Genomic DNA, 23,826 nt, shown 5'->3' with positions numbered 1-23,826 from the left:
GAAACTGAGACCCAGAGAATCAGAGGGAGCTGAGCTGTGCCGGCTCAACGAGTTGTATTCGTGTCGCGACGGGCTGACTTAGCCCATCTGCACCTCCTCCTCCCCCGCCCTCCGCGTGACCCCCTTTCCTGCCTTCAAGCACTTGACTTCCCCCTCCCCAATCCCACAGCACCAGCCCACCTCTCCTAGCCCCTGAAGACTCCTCACCTGGTGTTCGGTTCCCACAGCTACAGGAGTTTAGAGTCTGAGCCCTGGGTTCGAGTATAGGAGCGGTGGGACAGGGGCAACGGCGGGTTGTGTCTTTATAAATCAAGTCTTACGGAAGCACAGCCACATCTGCGGTTGCCACAGTCTGTGGTTGCTTTTGTTGGACAACGGCAGGGTAGTTGCAACAGAGACCGCGTGGCCTTCAACGACTAACACATTTCCTCTGACCGGCCCCTGCTGTAGAAGAATCAGCTGTAGAAAATCAGTTGATGTTAAACCTTGAAAGGCAGCCCACCGTAGATCTACCTTTCTACATCACTGAGCTTTTGCTATAAACGGGGGGTGGGGGGGGGTGGGGTGGGGATGGTCAGTGGGTCTACAACAGAGGGAAGAGAGGTAATGGGTGTCCAGCAACGTCATTCAAGTACCGCGATCGGCTGTTCTTAATTCATAGGCAGGTCAAAAGTTATATGTTCAGATGAGCACCAGATTTCCCCCCTCCCAATCTTTGACCCAATTCGTTGCACAAACTGAACCATTCTTCTTCTTTCTTCTTTACCTGCCACTTCTAATCCGTTGCCAGGACCAGGTGGTTCTCCAGAATACATCCTGAAGCTGTCCTTCTTCCTCCTCCTCCTCAGCTGCCACCTGGCCACTTCAGGCCCAGGCTGTGGCATCAGCTCCTAACAGACCTTCCAACCCATTTATTCTTCCTATGGCGGCAAGTTCCAGTCTTCGAACCCATTGCTCGTTATTTCCTTCACGGCAGGCATTACGGTCTGTCTGTATGATCTTGCTTATTTATCTCTTCACTTACTTACTTGCTGTCATACTTGAATCCAAGCATCAAGAGAGTAGCACCTTTTTGCATTGTGTGTAGTCACTAGTGTGACCCCCATGGCACCTGGCGTGGAGTGGGTGCCGTATGGAGGAGGGAATCAACAAGGGTAGGTGGTGGTGGAAACACCCTCGGAAATGGCGTATCAGAAACATCTAGAAGAATCATTTCAAATGCACCAAGAACACCTGTCCAGCTCCCTGCTCCAAATTGACATGGCTCCCGCCTTATGATCTCCCTTTCCCAAGGACGGCTCCTCTCCTCTGCATTGGCTGTCATGAGAGAGTCCTGCATTACTGCTGGAAGCGGGCTTTATCCCTCAGAAATAATGAGAAGGGGGCAGGGGCGCGTGGGGCGGGAAGGGGGGGAGGGGGGGGGAATTGTTGTCCTAGACCAGTGTTGACCATACTTCTTTGACCCAGAATCCAAGTAAGAAGTGTATGTTACCTTGTGATCTGTTATGTTCCATGCATAGACACATGCCCATTTCACAAAATACCACTTTGCTACACATGTTTTCTAGTCTGATCTGTTTGGTTCTGTTCTGTTCCATTAACACAATGCTGGTGGTGACCTGTTACGTCGATTTCAGGACCCATTAATGTGACAGCCCACAGTTTGAAAATAATCTTTAAAATTTGGTACTTATCCTCAGGGATTCACAACCTAGTGCAGAGCCCACAGATGAAGACCCGTATGTAAGGCAGACAGACAGACAAGTGCTGTGTGCAAGTCCAAATTACTGTAGCGGGGGTGGGTGGGGATGGGGGCGGGGGACAGATTCACGAGCTGCTAGAGACATCTCGGAGAAAATGTTATCTTTAGAAGTTAGATTTAAGACTTAATTTAGTTGTTCTTATCTCTCTCTCTCTTTTTTAACCTTTCTAACTAATCAGTTCTTTCTACGATACAGGCTCTTGTCTTTTTTTTCTTCTTGGGTACTGATGTGTTTTTTATTGCTAACAGGGAGATGTCTATTATTCTCCAGGTGCTTTTTAATTAAAAAACAAAACTTGGCCTCATCCGTATCTTCTTACTCAATTTATTTTTTTTTCCCTCTACTTTTTCACGTTAGTTTTTTTCGAGCTATATATGTGTGTGTATGAAAGATCTTCATTCGGAGACATTTTCCTCTCTATATACACGTAGGTATATAAATGTCATCTTAAAGAACGCATATACACAAAAATGTGTCTCTGAATGAAGATCTTTCTTATTATTTAGAATTCCTTAACCCTAATTGATGCATGGCTCCCACAGTTGTCACAGTAAAAAAAAAAAAAAAAAAAAAATCCCTATTCTTCAGAGAGGATGCAGAAATTTCTGTAAAAGCCCTGACTCTAAATGTATTATACAGCTATGATCAAATTTCAGCTGCCTTTCCCCTGTTAGGGGCATTAAATGTAATTTTTCCTGGCCTAAGAAACTTGAGTATTTCTCTGTGTGCATATTTCCATTAAAATTTTTTTCAAGTCACCCTTTTTACTCTTCTGAACTGTTACGTGAGACCAAGGAGGATATTTGCACGAGATGCAATGCCAGACACTTTCTGTTCCTTTCGAGCTCTACAGTCATTGGAGTAGACAGATGAGTGTCCCCATGGGTGTGTCCCAAAGATGCTTTTTTTGTTGTTTGTTTTTCTCCCTTTGGAAATTCTAAGTACGAGATACTGACATTCACGTCTGGTCTGTGAAAACCAATCAGCCATCCCACGTCTCTCTCCCAGTGAAATGCAGAACTGATCGAGGGAGGAATCATTATGACCCAAAGCCTGGGCAACCGTCTGCAGTGAATGAACGTTGCAAATATGTGCCGACCAGCTTGAAATTAAGCCTGGGCTTGGTGGTCACCCCTTAAGACCCGGGTAAAAGAAAACTTCTAGCAGCTAGGCTCCTGTGAGTCAGAATTGGCTTTCTGAGCATGGGAGGAGTTACGGTAGCGAGTACATAGAACAGGTGGTGCATAGAAGGCAGGTGGGGGCACGGATGGAAATAAAGGGAGCATCGTAGAAAGCAGAAGAGCTCTTCTGGGTGGGTTTGCTGAGCCCGGACCAACAGTGAATCTGCTGGCGGCTCCTTCCACTGCCACTTGGAACTTGGTGCTGCTTTTATGAGGGTCGGCTTTGGGAAAATCAGATTTGATTTAGCAAAAGGCATTGGAGAGCCAGCCTTGTTCCCTTTATTCTGTCAGAAAGGAGACATTCGTGACGTCATCCACCATTATTGAGTACCTCTAGGCACCTGTTAACAGGTGTTTACATCATGCCATTGCTGGCCCTCACACCCATCCCTGGCGGAGGGGGTCTTTGTTTTGCCAAGGAGGAAGCCGAGACTTTCTGGGGACCCTGATTTTCCCAGGACCACACAGGAAGCGTCTCTCTGGCCCCAGAATTCCTAGTTCTGACTGTACCTCCCCCTGCTTCTTGCACCTGGATCACTTACCTTGCAACCTCCCCCTTCCTGGCACCTGTGGGTTTTTTCCCTGTAGTTGGTAAATAGTAATGTAGTGTAATAAAAAAGATAACTTAGGTCAGGGTTAGGAGAAACCACATTCTTGGCTTATTGTTATTTGCCCAAGAGGGCCAGTTGTCCTTCATTTCTTTGTCATAATTTTATTCCCTGTAAGAATAGACGGCCCCACCCTGAGAGCCACCTTGATGAAAACAAAAGCAGTTAGGTTCCCAGAACAGAGATGATCTCGTTGCGGGAATGTTTGGGTTGCACGAGGGTCCTGGCCTCCCCAGGTTGCTGGTTAGGGGCCTTGCAGGGCTCACTGCATGGGGCTCCAATGGAATCAGGCCAGGACCCCCATCTGCCCAGGAGATACTAGCTTTTGGTTTGTTTCATGTCATCCAAATTTGGTAGTTACCGGTCTGCCCCTCCCTCTTCTAGAAAGAGTGCTTTGCATCTCTTTTCCAACCTGGCAGCTCATTTGGTGGCCTGCCTGCTTTACCGGGAAAGTCTCATCCATGCCCCTAAACTGTTCCGGGTTTGAAAATGTACACATGAAAGGAAAGGCCACTTAAGGACGTTGGATTTTTCAAAGTTGACATTTTTCATGTCTTTAGACCTCCAGATGGTGAAACTGGAACGTTGGTGTTCAGCTTAGGCTGGTCGGCCTGACCGGGACCCGTGTTTGGGCTCAGGCCTGCACCCTGGGCGTGGAGGGTGGGGTGACCAGAGGCTCCAGCCCCCCTTCTCTTCTTGGCTTTGAGCAATTCTCTGTTCATAAGGCACCAGAAAGAGTTAATTCCAGATCCACTGCTCACTGATGTTGTGATAGTAAAGAATTCTAATGGGTTCTGCGAATAAGTTTGTGAGTAAACTACTTGCTGAACTCATGACTGAAATATAAATTTTTAAAAGCCTCTTTAAAGATTTTAGGAATAGGGGCGCCTGGGTGGCTCAGTCGGTTGGGCATCCGACTTTGGCTCAGGTCATGACCTCACGGTTCATGCGTTCAAGCCCCGTGTCGGGTTCTGTGCTGACAGCTCGGAGCCTGGAGCCTGCTTGGGCTTCTGTGTCTCCCTCTCTTTCTCTGTCCCTTCCCTGCTCATGCTCTTTCTCTCTCTGTCTCAAAAATAAATTAAAAAAAAAAATTAGGAAAAAAAAAGGTTTTTAGGAATAACTTAATTTTTGTTTTCCTTGTAAGGGATTTTCTTGGAGATTTGCCCCCCTCTAATAGTTAAACAGTTTTATTGTTTGCTTTCTGAATGTTCCTGTAGTACAATAGTTCTGAAAATAAGAGAGTCAGTCCCTTGGCTGCAAGCATGGGGTGGGCGCGGGTTTATGTAATTTGACTTCTTTTCTCTCCAAATCAGTAAATATTTACAAACGACCTTATCAAACCGCTTGGGTACATTCGGTCACTTTTGAAAGCATACAGTTGGAGTAGTGACTGCCTGTCGGCACACTGCCAGTTCAGTGGGCCTCTCAGGATGGACTTGACTTTTCTTTCTTAATAAAAATGCTGTCCACAGACCGAAAGCGGGCCTCAGAGCGAGTCTTTCCATGGAACCAGTTTTAGAAAATTTGCATTCTAAAGTTGGACTTCTAAAGATTCGACTCCTTTAGGTCTATGAACTGAGGCATCCGGAAAATAGCTACTGGCTTCTGGCTTAGGTTTAACTGCTGCTGCCTGAGTTCTTTTGTTTCTTGGGGAAGGTAATTACAGAATTCCATTGGAAGCTTAAATGTCATTCTTATGTAAGTAGGAAAAAAACAAGTCGATTCCTTTTCTGGTTTTTTTTTTTGTGAAGTGGTACCGAAATAATATGGCTCAAAAACATAACCCTCGCATTTTTTTTTACAGCGGAGATGGGAGTTTTGAGGTACCCAGCCCTCCTTTGCTTTCCACATTTGAAATCTGACAAATCTAAAACTCATTTTCTAGAAGAGAATACACACGTCCTTCGGAGTTGACACTGAGAAATAATAAAGGAGTCTGCGTTTGGGGGCCGGCAGGGTAGGAAAATTACAATATTATTGTATCAGCACCACCTGGTAATAACATGTTCATTTCGTCTGTCAGACTTAATCCAGGTAAGGCTGAAGTGCGTTTTATGGTGCTGCATTGTCAGGGGACGACATTCCGTATTTCTGGCTAGCAAACGCCAAAAAATAAGCGAGAGGCTCTTAAAAATAAGTAACTGTGGTAATTGCGATTCATCTACTTGCTGCCGAATCCCGGGTGTTTCTTCTATTAATCATTTTTATGTTTTCATTTTCTTTGCAGAGCATTGGGAAAGGGTCCTTGTGGTGCATAGACCCAGAGTATAGACAAAATCTAATTCAGGCTTTGAAAAAGACACCTTACCACCCATACTCACACGTGTTCAATACACCCCCTGCCTCTCCTCAGGCGTATCAAAGGTAAGCAATCCAGAGGGGTTTTTTTGGTTTTTGGTTTTTTGGTTTTTTTGGTTTACTGAAGTTGCATTATTTTGGCCGAGACAGGCACTGAACCTAATTCAATAGACTGTACAATATGAAAAATAACTGTAGATAAAGGAGAAAGGAATAAAATATTACTGGAGGCATACCCATTGTTGTATTTCCTGCAAACCTTCCCGCTTCTGCTGCTTCGGAGGAATGCGCTCAGAAGGCTTCTTGGTGGGTGAGATACTGTCTTCCTGGGTAGAAACATTTACAAAGAAAAGTTGACAGCTTTAACATCTCAGTGTGTCACAGTTTGTTGGGATAGACGTACGGGAACGAGCCAGGTAAGGGATTCCGTCTTCCCAGCAGCCGACCGAAAGCGTCTACAGGTATTCACTGAAGGACTCGTTGATTGTTGTCATTCCTGGTCTCCATGTAGACGGTGCTCCAGAGGGATCATTTTGTTGTGGTTACTTGGTGTTTGCCTCTTCAAGGAGAATCGCAGAGAACAATGGAGACTTTTGTTCCCCCTGCCATGCCCATTTGTTTTGAGACAGTGAGGTCATGGGTGCCATTTTTACACAAATGTAATTGGAAGGGAGGATAGGAAGCTTGTCACTTAAAAAAGGGGGGGGGGGGTGTTAATGGCAGATTCCAAAAAAATAGCCACATACCAGATACAAATTTTACCATAGATTTGCTATCACATAGTGCTTGGGTTGGAAATACATCCCTCACTCCTGCCAAAAAATTTTTTTCCTTTCACGTAAAGAAGTGCTTCTGCTGTAACCACCCGGTTGAGAGAAATTATCCTTGGACTACAAGTTTATGTCAATGAGGGATGGCGTGGGTTCGTAGATCTCAGTAGTTTTATAGTCCACTTGTTTTGCAGATTCTCTCCCTAGTCTGGTGTTTGCTGTGCAGAGGGGAGCACAAAGTGATCCTCTGAAACCGCATTAATGAAGTTCTTGTGCATCTTAGTTGAGAAGCATTCCATCACAGGCCCCAGACAATCAGTCTTCAGCAAGAGACGCGGAGGAACAGCTGGGCTCTCCGAGAAGACTGCTGTATGTCTGCCTTTGCTAGGCGATTAGCGTGATGGTAGCCATAGCAACTGGAGCATCTCCATAGTAACGCGTAGCCGAGACAGGTGCAGTTGCATCACAAGGCTGTTTGTTGCCTGGCAAAAGGACAGGCCATTAGTACTTAGATATACGCTGTTGCCTTAGGAACAAATAACCCTACATAGCAACTACAGTTGGTTTGAAAGATTTGGTGGGGGGGACGAAAAGGTTGTAGCGGCTTTTGTCCGTGTTCATAAAAATCAGTGCAAGCATACTTTATTGGAAATGACAACTTGAGGTCATATAGCTGTAGGAGATAAAATGGGATTTTCCGAAGCAACCCAGCCAACATTGTAGAAATGTCCAGAAGGACAGAGCCATATGTTTGGTTTTTTTCCTCGTGGCTGTAGCTACTCCTGAAATGGAAGGGAACCGGGATCGGAGAATTGCTGATATCCGAGGTTGGTGGGGGACGCGACGATACTTTCTGGAATTTCCCTTAGATTCTCACGTTCCTTTGTCATTCTCCTCCTCCTCCCTCCCACCCTCCTGACCCCACAGAGCACCCTTGACTCTCCTCCCCAGTGTGTATCTGGGAAGTATTTCATATCCTTTTGTTCCTAGGAAGTTAAGAACGTAAGTGTTACTCACTGGGTCATATCACTGGTTCATTTAGACAGTATTTTGTTGCCAAATGTGACCCCAAGGGAAACGCAGTAATTATTTAATAATTTGAAGGATTATGGTAGAGCCGTAGGGACTGCATACTCAGGCAGAGGCTTTCTGAGCTGGCCTAAGCTTAATGACTTCATTTGATTTTTTAATATAGGCATAACAATGCGGACAAACCAGAGCTTTTGTAATGAAAATAATTTCCGATCGAATACTCCAGATCCTGTTCTGTCCCCTCCGGTTCCTTTTCTCCCAGGTGACTGAAGTTAAAGTTTCTGCATCCACCCATGCGGGCACTCAGATGTCACCTCCATAAAGGTCACCGGAGGTGGAGTGAGATGGTGAATCAGATTCTATCTAGACTGCCTCGTCCGTGTCTTAAGTCTGAGGACAAGTCACTTGCCCTTCATCTCACGGCTTAGGTTTTGCTCCCATCTCCTCTAGTGTGTGAATTTGTACTAAACATCCTCAGTACTGGATGACTGTACAATGTTTGTATAGCTTACACCGAAGGGGTATTCAGTTCAATCCTAAGCCATTGGGCCACTTGTTGATGTGACTTAGGGAAGATGGAAGGGGGACAAAGCACGTCATTAAACAGGGACCAGAAATGCCAGCGTGATTTTATCTGGCAGGTCTGCTGTGATGCGGGGAATCCCTTGCCAGCCCCTCGCAGAACTGCAGTGTGGGGCACCTGGGAAGTGCTTGGCTCTCACGGAGCTGGTACTTAGCACCCTGAAGATGGTGATTAGACCGGATGGGTGGTTATTGCTAGCATTTGCACGTGTGCTTGGCACGGCGGCAACTCGAAACCGAGCTGCAGGTGGCTGAAGACTGCCGGGAAGAAAAGCTATCTGAAAAGACTGCCCCACACCATCATTCATGGCCAAATACGAGAGATAATCAATATTGTAGCTCGTAGACTCAGGCCTCCGTTTTCCAGGATACCCTTTTGGATGTGTGTTAGGCTGGTCCTCTGTACCTGCTTCTTTGGATGCCACAATCGTAAACTGTTTTTGATTGAAATGCAGAGCTCGGTGACATCGGCCCTTCTATTAGTCTGCTGGGGCTGCTGGGGCAAAGAGTCGAGTGACTTAAACAACAGAAATTTATGTTCTCCTAGTTCTGGAGGCTGGAAGTCAGAGATCAAGATGTCAGCAGGGTTGGGGCGCCTGCGTGGCTCAGTCGGTGAAGCGTCCGTCCAACTCTTGGTTTTGGCTCAGGTCATGATCTCACGGTCTGTGGGGATCGAGCCCCGTGTCGTGCTCTGTGCTGTCAACCCAGGAGATTCTCTCTCTCCCCCCCTCTCTCTCTGCCCCACCTCTGCTCGTGCTCACTCTCTTTCTCTCAAAAGTAAATGAATGAACATTGAAAAAATTAAAAAGGTGTCAGCAGGGTTAATTCCTTGTGAGGCTGTGAGAGAGAATCTGTTCCAAGCGTCTTTCCTGGCATCTGGTGGCGCTGGTTGGCCTTCTTTGGCCTTCCTTGGGTTATAGAAGCTTCACTTTGATCTCTGCCTTTATTTCATGTGGTGTTCTCCTGGTGTGCTGTGTCCAGATACCCCCTACCCCCTGTTTAAAGTTATTTATTTATTTTGAGAGAGAGAGAGAGAGAGAGAGAGAGAGAGAGCAAGTGAGCATGAGCAGAGGAGGGGCAGAGAGAGGGAGAGAGAGAATCCCAAGCAGGCTCCACACTGTCAGTGCAGAGCTGATGCGGGGCTCGAACTCCTAAACTGTGAGATCATGATCTGAGCCAAAATCAAGAGTCAGATGCTTAACCAACTGAGCCACCCAGGTGCCCCCAAATTTCCCCTTTGCATAAGGACACGAGTCATATTGGTGGAGTGACCTACCCTACTTTAGTATGATCTCATTTTAACTAATTAGACCCCCAATGACTCTGCTCCCCCCAAAAAGGTCACATTCTGAAAGTCCTGGTGGCCAGGACTTTAACATGAATTTTGGTGGGAGGGGACACAGTCTCACCCATAACAGCTCTTTTCCTTGTAAGGCATTTTTGCTGGTAAGAATATGGAGAAAAGTAAAGAGGTAGTGAAAAGACAAAACGATGGGGCATGTCAAAGGGACAAAGGAGACAATCTGAAATAGGTCCTAGTGGCCAAAACAGGGACAATATGAGCAACAAAATAACAGTGTTGGGTTATAACCCAGGATATAAACTAAATATCTGTGAGTCCACACCGATACAAATAAATGATGGAAGAAGTAAATGGGTATCGAGACAAGTCTCCTGTACAAAAGAATTCCAGATGATTTAGGTAGAGCCTCCTCTGCTCCCGGAGTTGGCGCTTATTAACTCCTCACCCCGAGTGGCTGCATTTAATGACTTCCTTCCACAGAGTGAGTATGGAAGGAAGCAGAAGAGCAAGTTAATAGCCGGAAGACCTGGCACCCAGCACCTTGGCCTAGTGGTCTCAGCTAACGTCCATGATAAGAAGTTGATATCACGCATCTTTGATACGATGTCGTGGAATTGACAGTTCACCTCGGTGGTCCCCCACCAATCCATAACCCCTGCTTAATCATGGGAAAAACATCAGACAGTAGTCTTGATCCCAAGGTGGTAGCGTTGGGGGAAGTTGGGCACTCTACAAAATACCCGTCCAGCACCCTTCAAAGCTGTCAAGGTCATCAAGAGCAAGGAAAGTCTGGGGGTGCCTGGGAGGCTCAGTCGGTTGAACATCTGACTTGGGCTCCAATGCTGACAGCTCAAAACCTGGAGCCTGCTTCAGATTCTGTGTCTCCCTCTCTCTCTCTCTCTCTCTCTCTCTGCCCCTCCCCCACTCATCTTCTGTCTCTTTCTCTCTCAAAAATAAACATAAAATTTTTAAAAAGAAAAAGAAAGAAAGAAAGAAAGAAAGAAAGAAAGAAAGAAAGAAAGAAAGAAAGAAAGAAAGAAATGCAAGGAAAGTCTAGAAAACTGTCACAGACCCGAGGAGGCTGAATGGGTGATATGCTATCCTGGATGAGTTCCTGGAGCCCAAAGGACATTGGGGAGAAACTAGTGACATGTGAATAAATGGTAGAGTTTAGTGGATGGTAATGTACCAACGTTGGCTCCTTAGTTGTGGCAAACGCACCCTAATAGGTAAGCTTTTAACTTTGGGGGAACTGAGTGAAGGACGCAGGGGAGCCCTGTGCTATCTTTGTAACTCTGCCGTTGAAGAAAAAGCGTTCCCCAACACACACACACACACACACACACACACACACACACACACACACACACATACACTAGTTGAGTTTATCAATTTTAAATATCCCCGTCATTCTCGGTGTAGTGAAAAGTCAGGTCACCACAGCAGTTGTACAAAAGCTCTTGCCTGACTTCTTTAATGTCTGCCTCTATCCTCGTTAACCATACGTTTGGCGGGCTGGTGAGCGGGAGCTCTTGGTTTTACCTCATTCTCTGTAGCAGCTCCTGGAGCCACATGAGAGGACATGACTGTCATTTGGACACTACAGTTCTTGGAACTTTATTTTTGTGAAATGGCACCCAACTTTTCTTTGTAAGGTCCCCATGGCCAAGTTCAGGAAACTCGAGCTGACCACGCCAAGTCGGCTTCCTTTAGGACACCCAGCCACTGCCAGCGTGGCCTTCCGACTCCAGGCCTGGAAAGAAGAGGGAGGGATGGTATATTTGGGTTTCTTGCCCACACTCTTTAAGAAAAGTCCTATTGTCTATTTTGATGGTTTTTCTTACATATGCCCTCCTTCCTACACAAGGAATTTCTCGTTAAAGGATATGCATATTTTAATGCTTTTGATATAGATATTGCCAGATTGCCTTCCAATTTTACACTCTGTTCCAATCTATACTCCCACCATCTTTTTAGGAAATTCCCATTTTCTAACCTTTCTCCATGTCTGATGGTTAAATAAACAGTTCCCCAGCGGGCGACCTCAACTTTTGTGATTTTGCTGCCTTACAGTAGAGACATTTAAATTTTACAGTACTGGATTAGTGCCCTGTAAATAGCGGATGTCTCATCACAGTGTTTATGACAGCAGATTGTTTTTAAAAAATTATGTATGTGGATGGATCTTACGTAATACCTTCTCTGGTATAGGCACCAACCCAAAATCAGTTTATAGAAGAAACACTTTAATCATCTCTCACCATAGGTGGAAACAGGTTTTATAATTAATCAAAAAATATGGTTTATAGAGAGTTTCCTGGATGATCAGTTTTCAGGGAAGGGAAATTTGATAACGTACAATGAGCCAGTGTGGTTTTGTGCTTCTTTGGTATATACAAAGATATCTCAGCGTCTTATATGCCTCTGATGTGTGTGATGGGTTGGCCGTGATTGGCCTGTAGATGAACAGTGAACCCTGAGTGAGGGGACTTTTATTCCTCAACTCACCTTCCATTTGTTGTTTACATATCTTCACTCTAAAAATAATGACAGCATATTTTATATTTTATGTGTTGTGGCCTAACATATGTGAAGTTAGAAGAATCCACAAGACTTTGATTTAAGTCTGAAGAATTACGTTTTGGATGACTTGAAAATTTGGAGAGTCAAAACATTAAAGTGTCTGTTGCTGTTACTCTTTTTTTTTTTTTAAAGGAAAAAAATCCTGGACATTCAAACTTGCCATTTAGCGCTTTATGTTTCTTTCTGCCTCTTCAGACCATTTAGTGAGCTGCAAAAAATACATTAACGTCCTCTGCAAAGATTTTGGCGTCTGGATATGGAGGGTCTTAATGAAAGTGTCTGATTTTAGTGCTGGCGCAGCAGAAGGTTTTATTTTATCCTGCCTGCTGCCCTATTCATGTGCTTTCTGCTCGTTCTTTGTGATTTTTTTTTAAATGCTAACATGGCAGAGTAATACCACTAAGGGTATAGAAGTTGTACAGAGTGGCCAGTATATATTCAAAGTAATGAAGTCATGAGTGATTCCTCACCCGGTAAGTGAACTCTGGCTGAAGGAGGGAACTGGTGATGGCGGATGGGGGATTGCATTGGGAGGAGGGGGGAACAGGAGGTGTTTGGGGAGCTCATCCTTTTAGACAATTAGAAGATTAGAAAATCCTTAGAATCTTAAGCTTGTTAACATAACTGTGTTAATTCCCTCGCTAAAATGCTGAATTTGCACCCAGCAAGGAAGAGCTTAGTCATTGCCTGGATAACATCCAATAATTTTTTAACTTAGAAGACCTCTTTCATTCCAGTTGTTCAGAGAGGTATGCATTTAACTGTTGGCAGAAGAAGTGTAAAACCACAATCAGGTCAGCTTTAGCTTGCACTGAAGGCATTTGCACTGAAGGCCTTTAATTGTTGGATTGTCGTGTCATGACAAATTTTAATTTGGTCAAACAGGAAAGAAACATTGAGGATTCAGATTAGTTGCATCATAATTGCCTTTCGAATATTTACTTGTAAACGATATATTTGACGGAAACGGTAAACAGTTTTTTAAATTCTCTTAGTCCATATGCTTGTCGGTGTAAGTTTAATTTAAGAGGGTGAGTGAGGTGTGAGGTCTTTTGAAAGAGTATTCTTAAACTGCAACTTTTCCCTTAGGGTAATTAAAAAAAATTTTTTTAAGTGTTTTTATGTATTTTTGAGAGACAGAGACGGTGTAGGCAGGGGAGGGGCAGAGAGAGAGGGAGACACAGAATCGGAAGCAGACTCCAGGCTCTGAGCTGTCAGCACAGAGCCAGATGAGGGGCTCGAACCCACGAAGTGTGAGATCATGACCTGAGCCGAAGTTGGATGCTTAACCGACTGAGCCCCCCAGGTGCCCCAGCTTAGAGTAATGTTTAAAAAAATATTAAATTACAAAAAAAATCAATAGGAAGCTTCTTTGTGCTTAATATATAGAAGGATATGCTAAATTAATATGGTAAAACAGCTATGGGATTGACAAGATTTTGTCATGGTAGTACTTCCAAATATAAAGTTTATTTTGTTAAAAAATTGGCAAGGCAGGTTGTAGAAAAGGCTTAAAATTGTAGGGGTTCACTCTTGCATATTAAAAACAAACAGTGCTCATTTATAGCGTGAGCTTTAAAAATCCATTAGTTGGCTATAATTTTATTTGCATATCAAATCATATTATCTTTTGACTTCCATTATATTTTCTGAGTTGGTCGCAGGGTATTTTTTAATCTCTGCATTTTGCCTTCGTTATGCTGTCCATTGTACATTTCCTTCCCATTCAATCCTACATTATTTTATTTAAATGGAAAACAGCCCCCTGTTATCTTTGAGCACTTAGGTACTAGGCGTATCGTGTGAATATTGTGCCCAGTCATCCAATTCTCCTCTGTTTTTACGTGCACTTAGAAAGTTGAATGTTTAAGCAGCCGGCCTGATCACATCCCTTTTACTCAGGTACTGAGTAAAACTCGTGGCCGGGAGAGCCACACGGACTTAACCTTTTCATCCTCTGATCTCTTCGGGTACCCTCAGTCCTGATTTGTATTTTAATAGCAGAAGTGTTAAGATCTCTTGAAATCTAATAAATTTCTGTCGAACTGTCTCCTGAGGTGATGGGTGACAGAGGTTCTGTGTCCCCAATTCCTGGTTAGAAGGTCGAGGTGGTGGACCCACCAGGAGTCTGGGGTCTATGCCAATTGTCTTCCTGTTTACTTGCTGTTCCAAGGAGCCAGCGGAGGATGGGAGGACTGGAGGGCCGGACAGATCCCTGATCAGAGCGTCTTAGGCATTGTTAGGCAGTGTCCACAAAGTGGGGCTGACCTGTATTCTGCGTATTTGTCAAACTCCTCACCTTCCCACAGGGGGAGAAATTGATCTGTGTGTTTGAAATATGAAAGAACTGTCAAAAATGCCTGAAATCAATGATGTACAGTGTGAAACAACAGACAGTGTATTCTTTGTTTTGCAGCAGTGTGAAATTGGCAAATTTTTTTTATCACAATAGAAAATAAAAACCCACCAGGGCTGTGTGTAAGCCTCCCCTTTCCCCATCTTCCTGTTTACCAAATATCTCTGGATTTTATAGATTAAAAAAAGGAGGGGGGATTAAACATAGAGGTGTAATATAACTGGATTTAGCCGTAGTGGAACCCATCATTCATAAAAGATTTGAGGAAGATAGAGTGGAGAAAGGATTAGCTTACTGTAAGTGTACCGGCAGTGAATCATGTTGATCAAAAGGGCACTATATGTAGTCTTAGATAATATTAATAAACGTGTTTGAACAAGTGATGTGATGGCCGGTAATTCCCACTTTCCGTGTGGCTCAGACCTCACTGGGAAGTTTCTGTCCAGATGGGAGGGCACTTTGAGATGATGCAGAAAGCAGTCAGACCGGCCAGGGGGTCTAGAAAGAGCTGGGAATGTGTAATCGGGAGAAGAACACTTTCAGAAGGTCAGCATGCCAGCCCTCTTCAGCTCCACCTAGGAGGAGGCAAGATTGGGTGCCCTGGGTCAAAGTTACAGAAAGAAAGATCGGGACTCACTTAAGATCTCTCTAATAGAATAGCATCTAACACTGTGCCAGGTACACAACAGGAGCTGGGTGAATGTTTGGGTTGATGGGCGAACGAGCTACCCCTGGGGATGCTAGTCAAGACGACCAGTTGCCAGGGTCCTTTGGAAAGATTTAGGTATTGCCTGGAGAATTGGCAAGGTTATTCCTTCCAACTCTTGAGCTGTTCTGTTTCCAAGCCCGCTGAGCTGCTGTGGCAGTACAGGGATGGCGTATCACCCCATAGCTTGGTGTTTGTCATTCTGCAAGCCCACGGTATTAGACGGGAAACAAAACGTTAGGGAAAATATGCTTGGCTCTCTTACTCAGAAATGAGAGGTCAGATTCTTCTCTTGAAATCGTGAAGTCCAGATTTCATGACCGTGATGGGACTAATTTAGTTACTCTTTATTCCGTGTCATCCAGCTTTTTGATTCATGCCCTATAATTACCTCCCTTGTTTTAGTGACACTTCTCTGCATTTCCTTCCGTGTGAATAAAATTATCACCGCGGTGTTTTGCCAAGCAGAAGATCATTTCCAAAAGCTGTCCATCAAATCATCCAGACCTTCCCCTCATTGTTTATCCACTGAATTAATGAGAGCAACACCCACCCTTTGTATAAATCTCCACGCGGGAGCCAAACTGGTGTCCTTGTTCTGTAGAATCACATGTTTTTGGCCGGAGCCTCTGATCACATTCTTAACCTTTTGTTTTTCTTACGTAAGGTCTGTGTCACATTATTTGTCAAACTATGTTTGAGAGACTGCCATTTATGTGAAAGGTGCAGAAAGAGAGTGAGAAGCATCAGAAATTTAGTTAATTGCTAACTCCTGCTGATTTTTAAGTCATGTGGAAAAAAACATCCATAAACCATTTAGACACATTTCTTAATCCTTATCTTTCTAGATGGAGTTGCTTAATCCCAGTAGTCCCAAGTTGAGACACGTTGACGGTGTGTTTATCAGCTTGCAAATGGAAAGTTTTGGTCAAAGTTTGCTAACCAGCTGCTTATTCCGCCCATATCTGTGTGACAGACTACTCCTCACCCCCTCAGCACACATCCCCCATCTAGTTTGGGGAAAAAAAAAAACATTCAGAGGAAAACAACTAAAAGAATTTCTTAGCAGTTTTCTCTTCCTCCTTCCCTCTCTCCCTCCTCTCGTTCACCCGCTTCCTTCTGCCATTCTGGGGCTTCTGAGTGACGGGCTCCTTTTCAGTATAAGGAGAGCAGAGTTTTGTATCTTCAGATTCTTTTGAGCTAGAAGCTGATACACACCCCCTTTACGACCCTTAGAGAAACTGAGGCACATAGAGAGACTTTCCCCTTGTAAGCTTTCCAGCAGAGTCAGTCACTGGAGGTGGGTGTTCTGGGCGCTTTGGTGAGCCCCCTGCCCAGCCTTGTGGCCACCTGCACTTGCTGTGGAGTGGACCCCTGCTGGCCCTGCGGGTGGAGCGTTGGGTACAGCAGCTGTGACATCCTCAGGAGGAAGAGAGAAGTCTGGGAAGCAGTAAGGACGCCGAAATACGGAAAAGATCCAAAGATCCCAAACTCTCAGAGTGTGGCACTCACTTCCCCAGCGCTCCCCCTCCCCCTACCTCCCCACCCCTGCCTGGCAGAATTCCGCCCCCGTGGTAGATTAGAAGTCAGACCAGGCGCATTGAGGTAGAAGGATGTGTCAGATGCTTAGCCCTTGTGCCTGGCCCGCAGAAAATCCACGCACCTTAATGTCTCCTTCCTCCCCACCGCCAGACTTTCTTTTGATAATTGTACAGTCTTGTTTTCGCCCAAGCCGCATACCAATTTATAGATGGGTTTGCATTGTAAAGTGTCTTTCTATCCTTTACATTCTGTAGTTTCCACAAGATTTAGGGTCTGTGAAAATCAGTACTCTCTTGGAGTTTTCTCTCCCACTACTTTATTTATTTATTTGAATAGAATTTATTGTCAAAATGGCTAACCTACGGAGGATAGCGTGCTCTTGGTTTTGGGGGTAGATTCCCGCGGTTCATCGCTTTCTCTCCCAATGCTGTAAACGGAACTCTGCATACAGGTGTTAATTCAAAAGATATTTATTGATGATTTCTCTTAGGAAGCAGAGCACAGATTATAGAGTAGTGCAAAACATTTTCTTCTAGCTGCTCAGGGTTGCCGGAATCATTGGCCGCTGTCCTCGCCTTTGCTGTCACAAGGTCAGGGACGTACGGAGGGCAATGGAGAACCTCTGCTCTGTATACCTTTCCTCTAAAGACACATCAGTGCGTTTGCAGTGTTGGTGCTTCTGGCTTTCCATATTCTTCCCCATCTGTCTGCCAAGGCCCTGGTGTACCTCTGGGTGGCACAAAGCCTGACTATTTGGACCCGGTCACTCCTGAAGCCTAAGAGAGACATCAGGCTACTCTGGGATGGAAAGGTTATAAATTCCAGGCTGTTGACTCCAAGGCACCAAATATTGTCAGAGGACTAAACATTTTTGCAGCTGCCGTAGAAAATGCAAATGTGCTTGAGGTGGTGCCGGCCAGGGATTGCGCCAGCTTTGTGTCATTCGTTATTCCTCTGAAAAGAAGCCTCCTCTGTATGCTTCCTGCTGAACACAGCCCCTGAAAGGTGAGGTGTTCCAGCTCTACCTTCCCTTCTTCCTCTAACAGGAGGAGTTTTCACCACAGGCCTGCGCAAACAGTCAGTTGTGCTCATTCTCCACCAGATACATAATCCCCGTTTAAATCTCTTGTCAGTAACTCATTAGTTTCTCCCCCCCTACATTCTTTCCCTCTTTGATGAGAACAAAGCCCGTCTCCTCCCTGCACCGGATCTTGCCTCTCTCTCCCAGGGAAACCTCACTGTTTTACTTTCATCCCTTAGGAAGAAAGTCACCTAAATGTTCCCCTTCCCTACCTGCTAAAAGATGAGGATTTTGTTCTTTGTACTTTAAAATCTGCATTCACAACTCACAAATTCGTGGTGCCACAGCCCCTGGCTTCTGCGGAAGGTACGCGGGCGATAGACACCGTGCCTTGACCAGCCAAGGGCCCCTTGCTTGAGCAGACCCTCCTTCCAGCTCTTTAATGGACTGTCTAGAGAAAGGAAGGCTCGGACATAATGGTAACTCCAGTGGAATTTTATTCTTATTAAATGCCTTTGAAGCTCCTTCTCTCTAACACCACCCCCTCTCACCCTCCCTCTTAGATGTGGATGTGTTCTGTCATCAGGGCTGTTGAAGTCAAAGTTAGAGGAAAACCAACCTGAATTTCTGTAAAACAGCTCTTTGATGCAGAGTAAGGCAAAAATCTATTTCCACCAAACAGTCTAGACTTATAAGGAACCAACTATGAATGAATGTCAGATTTTTAGCAGTACAGGATTATATAAATTTTTTAATTGAGCTTAGTCCCTCCTGTTTTGAACCCTAAACCATTCTGGACTGTGGGCGGGAGGCGGAAAACCAAGTGTTTGTTGAATACCTACTATGTGCCAGGCTTCGTATAACAGACCATCATATATGCAGTCTGGCTTAACTCTTAGAAGGGCCCGCTGCAAATGAGGTTATTACTGTTGTACATTTGAGAGAACGAGGGCTGAGAGAGCCATGTGCCTGCTGCTGGCTGAGCGGGGACCTGAGCCAACACAGCCACCTCATTCTGACTGCACAGACCCTGCTCTTCCCACCACGATTCGGCATCTCGTGGTCACTGTCTCCTGTGGAAGTATTCCCCGCTCTCTAATATTTGAAGAGGTGAGCCTGGGAGAGGAGAAATGGCGTATCACCTTCTCAAAGGCATTTTAGGTGCTGTAATATAAAGAGGGCAGGACAGATGGCGGTGAGTCCAGTTAAGAGGCCACTGTAGTAGATGAAGCCATTGGAGATGAGTCTCTGAAACCGAGATTGAGAGGAGGGAGCAGAGGCACCTGGAAGGAGATCTGTGGGCTTGGTGGCGGAGGGGTGGAGAGGAAGCCAAGAGGGTCCTGACCTGTGCGGATGGAGAAGTAGGGACAGAGGCATCTGAGGACCGTGGCACATGCGTGTGCGTGGGTGCGTGCATGTGCGTGCGGCTCACTCTTCTGTTTTAAGCAAAAATAGAACAGTAAATGTGGGCTGGTGTACAGCCACACAGCATACCTCAACCTTGGGATTTGGAGACCACTTCATGAACTGGAGATTATTTACGCCGAGTGTTGAAGAAGAGAAAAGAAATTCAAAGTTCACAATATTGGTGCTTGCCTTGTCCGTGAGGTCCACTCAGGATTTTTTGGTTTTCTTTTGCTTTTTCTTCTAGGCCTGCTTTAAATTACTCAGTCATCCTTGGGAATAAATGGCCATGCAACTGTCTTTTATTATTATTATTATTTATTTTTTTTTTTTTTTTTAATTTTAATTCCAGTGTAGTTAACATACAGTGTGATGTTCGTTTCAGGTGTATAATACAGAGATTCAGCAATTCTCTGCGTCACCCACGCTCATCACAAGAGCCCTCCTTAATCCCCATCACCCATTTCACCCATCCCCCCACGCGTCTCCCCTCTGGTGACCATCAGTTTGTTCTCTATAGTTAAGAGTCTGTTTTGTGGCCATACAACTATCTTTCTAATCATTTTTTATGTGTAATTAACAAAAAATAAGTATGTAGGGAGCTGTGACTGGGGCTGACCACCTTTTCTGGGCTTGAGTATGTTTTTTTCGGTCATTGTTGTGAAAGCAATATATTTTGTTAACATCCTTTAAAAAAAAACAGCCACCAGCCTGAACCGTTACTATGTATGAACTCAGTAAATATTGGTGGAATGAAATGAATACACATAATTATCATTCTTTATTTGACGTTGAAGTCATAAATGAGTTAAAGACACAGGGTTAATTTTATTTTGTCGAGGAATAAGCAGTGCAGATTCTTCCCAGAACACCTGACCAATTCTGGTTGACCCAAGTACATAAAGTAGGCCGTTACTAACTAGCAGAATAGCGCTCTGAAACTGTGTATTTGCTAGGGCAAGACTTGGGTGGTAGGAAAGGGTGTGTGCCAGTCATTGGTTTGTGTGTGCCAGGTCGGATGGACTGCTTTGCTTGGTGGTGAGGTGTAACATGTGAGGGTGTTCTCAATAGTCTAAAAAGGTGTAGGAACAATGCTAAATTGGAGAGAATCAGTTGAAATTAATGTGCTATGCCACTGAGCTGTTTTGCAATTAATCTTGGAAAATTTGGTTTTAACAAAGTCTCCAGATGAGCATTAAGGGAATAAGGGGTAGGGAATCAGAGTCACTAGAGGGGCTTTTAAAAAATTATACAGAACGTTGATGGTGGGAGAAGGGGTGTGTACTGGGGGGACATTCCCACTCAGCTTGCTGTGTGCATGAAAGCTGTCTGAAAAATTAAGCTGATTATTTTCCCTTATGTATGTTACACACACACACACACACACGACCCTGGAGAATCAGATGTAGTATTTAAAATCACTGCCTTAGTGAGCTGTAGTTATGGGGTGGGGGGGGGGGAGGATATTTGCCTCCTGCAGTAGCATGAAAAGAAAAATCATGTTGAGAATTCCTGTCCTATGTCATAGAATGTTGGAGCACAGAGGAACCAAAAATTACCCAGTTTAGTGTTCCCCAAATGTGTATTACAGCAAATAAGTTTCCAGAGATGTTAGGACTTTACTTTTTTTTTTTTTAATGTTTATTTATTTGAGAGAGAGACAGGGTGCAAGCAGGGGAGGTTGCGGAGAGAGAGGGAGACACAGAATCCGAAGCAGGCTCCAGGCTCTGAGCTGTCAGCACAGAATTGGACGTGGGGCCCAAACTCACGGACCATGAGATCATGACCTGAGCTGAAGCCCGACACTTACCCAACTGAGCCACCCAGGCGCCCCATGGGACTTTAGTTTTGAGCACACACAAAGTTTTCCATGGTCAGTAAGTTTGGGAAATGTGGCTCATTATAACTTCTTTGTGGTAAGCTAATTCAAATGTTTGCCACACTTTATTAGACAGATACTTTTGGTGGTAAGTGGGAGACACACTTAACATCATCCAAGGAACACCAATTTGGGCACAAGTAACTTAAAACAAGGGTGTTTCAAAAGTACGTACTTTGCCATGTGATAATGGGTTGTGAAATCAATTTAGGGGTTGCAACCATCCTTTTTTTTTTTTTAAACAAAAAATAACAGAATAACAGAAAATACCACAGTGCTTTGCACACAGGAGGGTAAATGTCGTCTTGTGAAACTTTGTTTCAGTTAATATAGGCGGGTTTGTGTGTGCTCAGTCATAATGAAAAATCTATTTCTTACCGTAGACGATGACCAAAAACATTTTTGGAAAACACCGCTCTGATTCAGTTCCTCAATTTTGTAAGCGAAAACCCTGAAATGGTGTCAGGATCGCGAGGGGACCGAGGGACAGAGTCTAAGTCTACGACTTTCTCCTCTTCCACCTACACCAATCCGCCACCATTATCTTCACACCATCCTGTTTAAAAAGCAGCATTGATGGAAATATTGTAGATAGCCATCAACAGACGAATGGAGAAACAAAGGCTAGTTTGTCCGTACCTTGGAATACTCTTCAGCCTTCACAAGGAATGAAATTCTGAAACCTGCTGCAACATGGATGGGCCTTGACATCGTGCTCAGTGGCATAGGCCAGACACAAAAGGACAGGTATTGTGTGATTCCACTTGGATGAGGTCCTTTGAATAGGCAAACTCAGAGAGAACGTAGCTCAGAGGTTAGCAGGGACTGAGGAGAGAGGAGAACCAGGAGTCAGTGTTTAGCGGGTACAGAGGTTCTGTTTGGAATGATGAAAAAGTTCTGGAAATAGAGAGTGGTGATGGTTGCACAACATTGTGAATGTACTCAATGCCACTGAATTGTACACTCAAAAACAAAAACAAAAAAGGTTCAGATGGCAACTTTGATGTGATGGGTGTTTTATCACAATAATTTTTAAAAGAACTGAGCCACAAAAGAATAATACTAGTTAATAATAGAAGGAACACAGCATTTCTTTTAGACAGACCTTGTGTTATGTTCTCACCTCTGTTCGTTCCTTCGACCTCCCCCCGTGCGGGCCTGGGTCCAGGCACCGAGGATTCTGAGCAAACAACAGAGGCTCCTGCTCTTAGGAATCCCTGGTGCCGAGTGTGGTCACAGGTTACCCTGATTCTAGAATGCGTGGCAGGTGATGACTGCATTTCCATAGGTGATGCATTTTACGGCGGCGAGGGATGCTTAGCATGTGACCTTTCCCGCGTTAATGGCTCTGATTTTCCGACTGCAACATTTGGATAAACCAACAATTTGCTTTTGGAAGGTCAAGCAGAAACATGCTTCATGGTTTTTCTCATGGTTTCACCCTTTCATCAGTTGGTCATTAGCCTGATCCAGAGACAAATAGCCTTTTCTTGTTTTGCTTTTGCCTCTTTCTTCACAAAACCTCCAGGCTGGCAGCAAATAGCAATTTACGTGAAATGCTACTACCCACAAGCTGGTTTGTAGTGATTCCTGCTGTCTCCATTCTCTGCTCTTGCTTCCCATGTTTGGGCAGGAGAATCTGGAGAATCAGGGTGAACCAGAAATGAGTGCAAGGGCCGCTGAATAGTGGAAAATAGATGTGTGTTTCTTCTTGGAACCGACAGGTTTTTTTGGAACTCCCAACGCGAGGCAGTTTCTACTCGTAAAATTCGCAAACAGATGGGAGTCGCCCTTCGGCTCTGTTTGAGGACTTTGGAGGTTTCTTCCTGTCACGCAGGCACCCTTTTGTCTCCGGTCCCCACGCAGATATTGACAAACAGCAGGTCTGTGCTTGCAGCCCCCCTGTGGGAATCTGCAGGCCTCGAGTTGGCACCCACAGTAAAGGACACAGGGAGAAAACGCTTCTTCCTTGACCAGTGAAGATATTTAGCTTGGTTTACTGGAAGCTAAGGAAGTGCGTCAGAAAGGTGGCTGGTAGAATCTTCCTGAATTGGAGCAACACATCATGATCTTGACCTCAAAGCTCTTAGCCTAACCTTGTGAACTGGAAGTATAACTCAGGGTTTCTCCACCTTGGCGCTGTTGATAATTTGGGGCTAGATAATTCTTTGTTTGGGGGGCTGCCCTGTGCTTTGTAGGATGTTTAGCCACATCCCTGGCCTCTACCTGCCAGATGCCAGTGGCACCCGCCGACTTGTGAGGATCAAAAAAGTCCCCTGGCAGAGCAAAATGGCCCTTGGCTGAGAGCCAGTTGCAAGTTCCAACCACCTTCTGCTACATCCTGAATTTTAGGTGTTGAGGACTTTGTCAGTTGTTGCTCTGGAAATAATGGAAGAGGGCTTGGGGTTGTTTTCTGTTTGCTTGTTTGAGTCCTGCCTTTATTAGTACAGAACTCAAATCTTTGAAGTGTGCGTAAAGAATCACCAACTGGGAGAAATTGATACCTAAGACTGGTGTCAGAATGAATCTATTACCCATGTAATAGGGGTGTTCTGTGATGGGTGCTAAGTTACGATTTGGGGTGTAGGGTCTACTGGAAATGTGCGGTGTGGTGAGAGTCTGGTAGCGGGGTCCTGCACGGTCATTGACTGAACAGGAACCAGCAAGCTGAAACCGAAGAAGCCTGCATCAGTAACACCTGGGTATGCCTGTTTTCATTTCCTGCCTGTGCCAGTCACGTGGCCGGATGACCGAAACAAGTTCTTTAATTCCTGCATTTTCTGTCCCACATCTAAATG

The 23,826-nt window shown here is 44.8% G+C and overlaps 1 protein-coding gene across 10 annotated transcripts in view; it reads left to right on the top strand.

Annotated features, from left to right (window-relative positions):
* The window catches only part of FOXN3 (forkhead box N3), a 392,452-nt gene that overhangs the window by 221,486 nt on the left and 147,140 nt on the right, over positions 1 to 23,826 (top strand). For all 10 annotated transcript variants that reach the window (XM_042990324.1, XM_042990323.1, XM_042990331.1 and 7 more), the window contains one exon: positions 5,780 to 5,916. In XM_042990324.1, the coding sequence (XP_042846258.1) occupies positions 5,780 to 5,916 (137 nt within the window). The remainder of the gene's footprint in view (positions 1 to 5,779; positions 5,917 to 23,826) is intronic.

The sequence above is a fragment of the Panthera tigris genome, chromosome B3, assembly GCF_018350195.1.
Source record: "Panthera tigris isolate Pti1 chromosome B3, P.tigris_Pti1_mat1.1, whole genome shotgun sequence".
Classification (NCBI taxonomy): Eukaryota; Metazoa; Chordata; class Mammalia; order Carnivora; family Felidae; genus Panthera; species Panthera tigris.
This window is presented reverse-complemented; position numbering and strand designations above follow the sequence as displayed.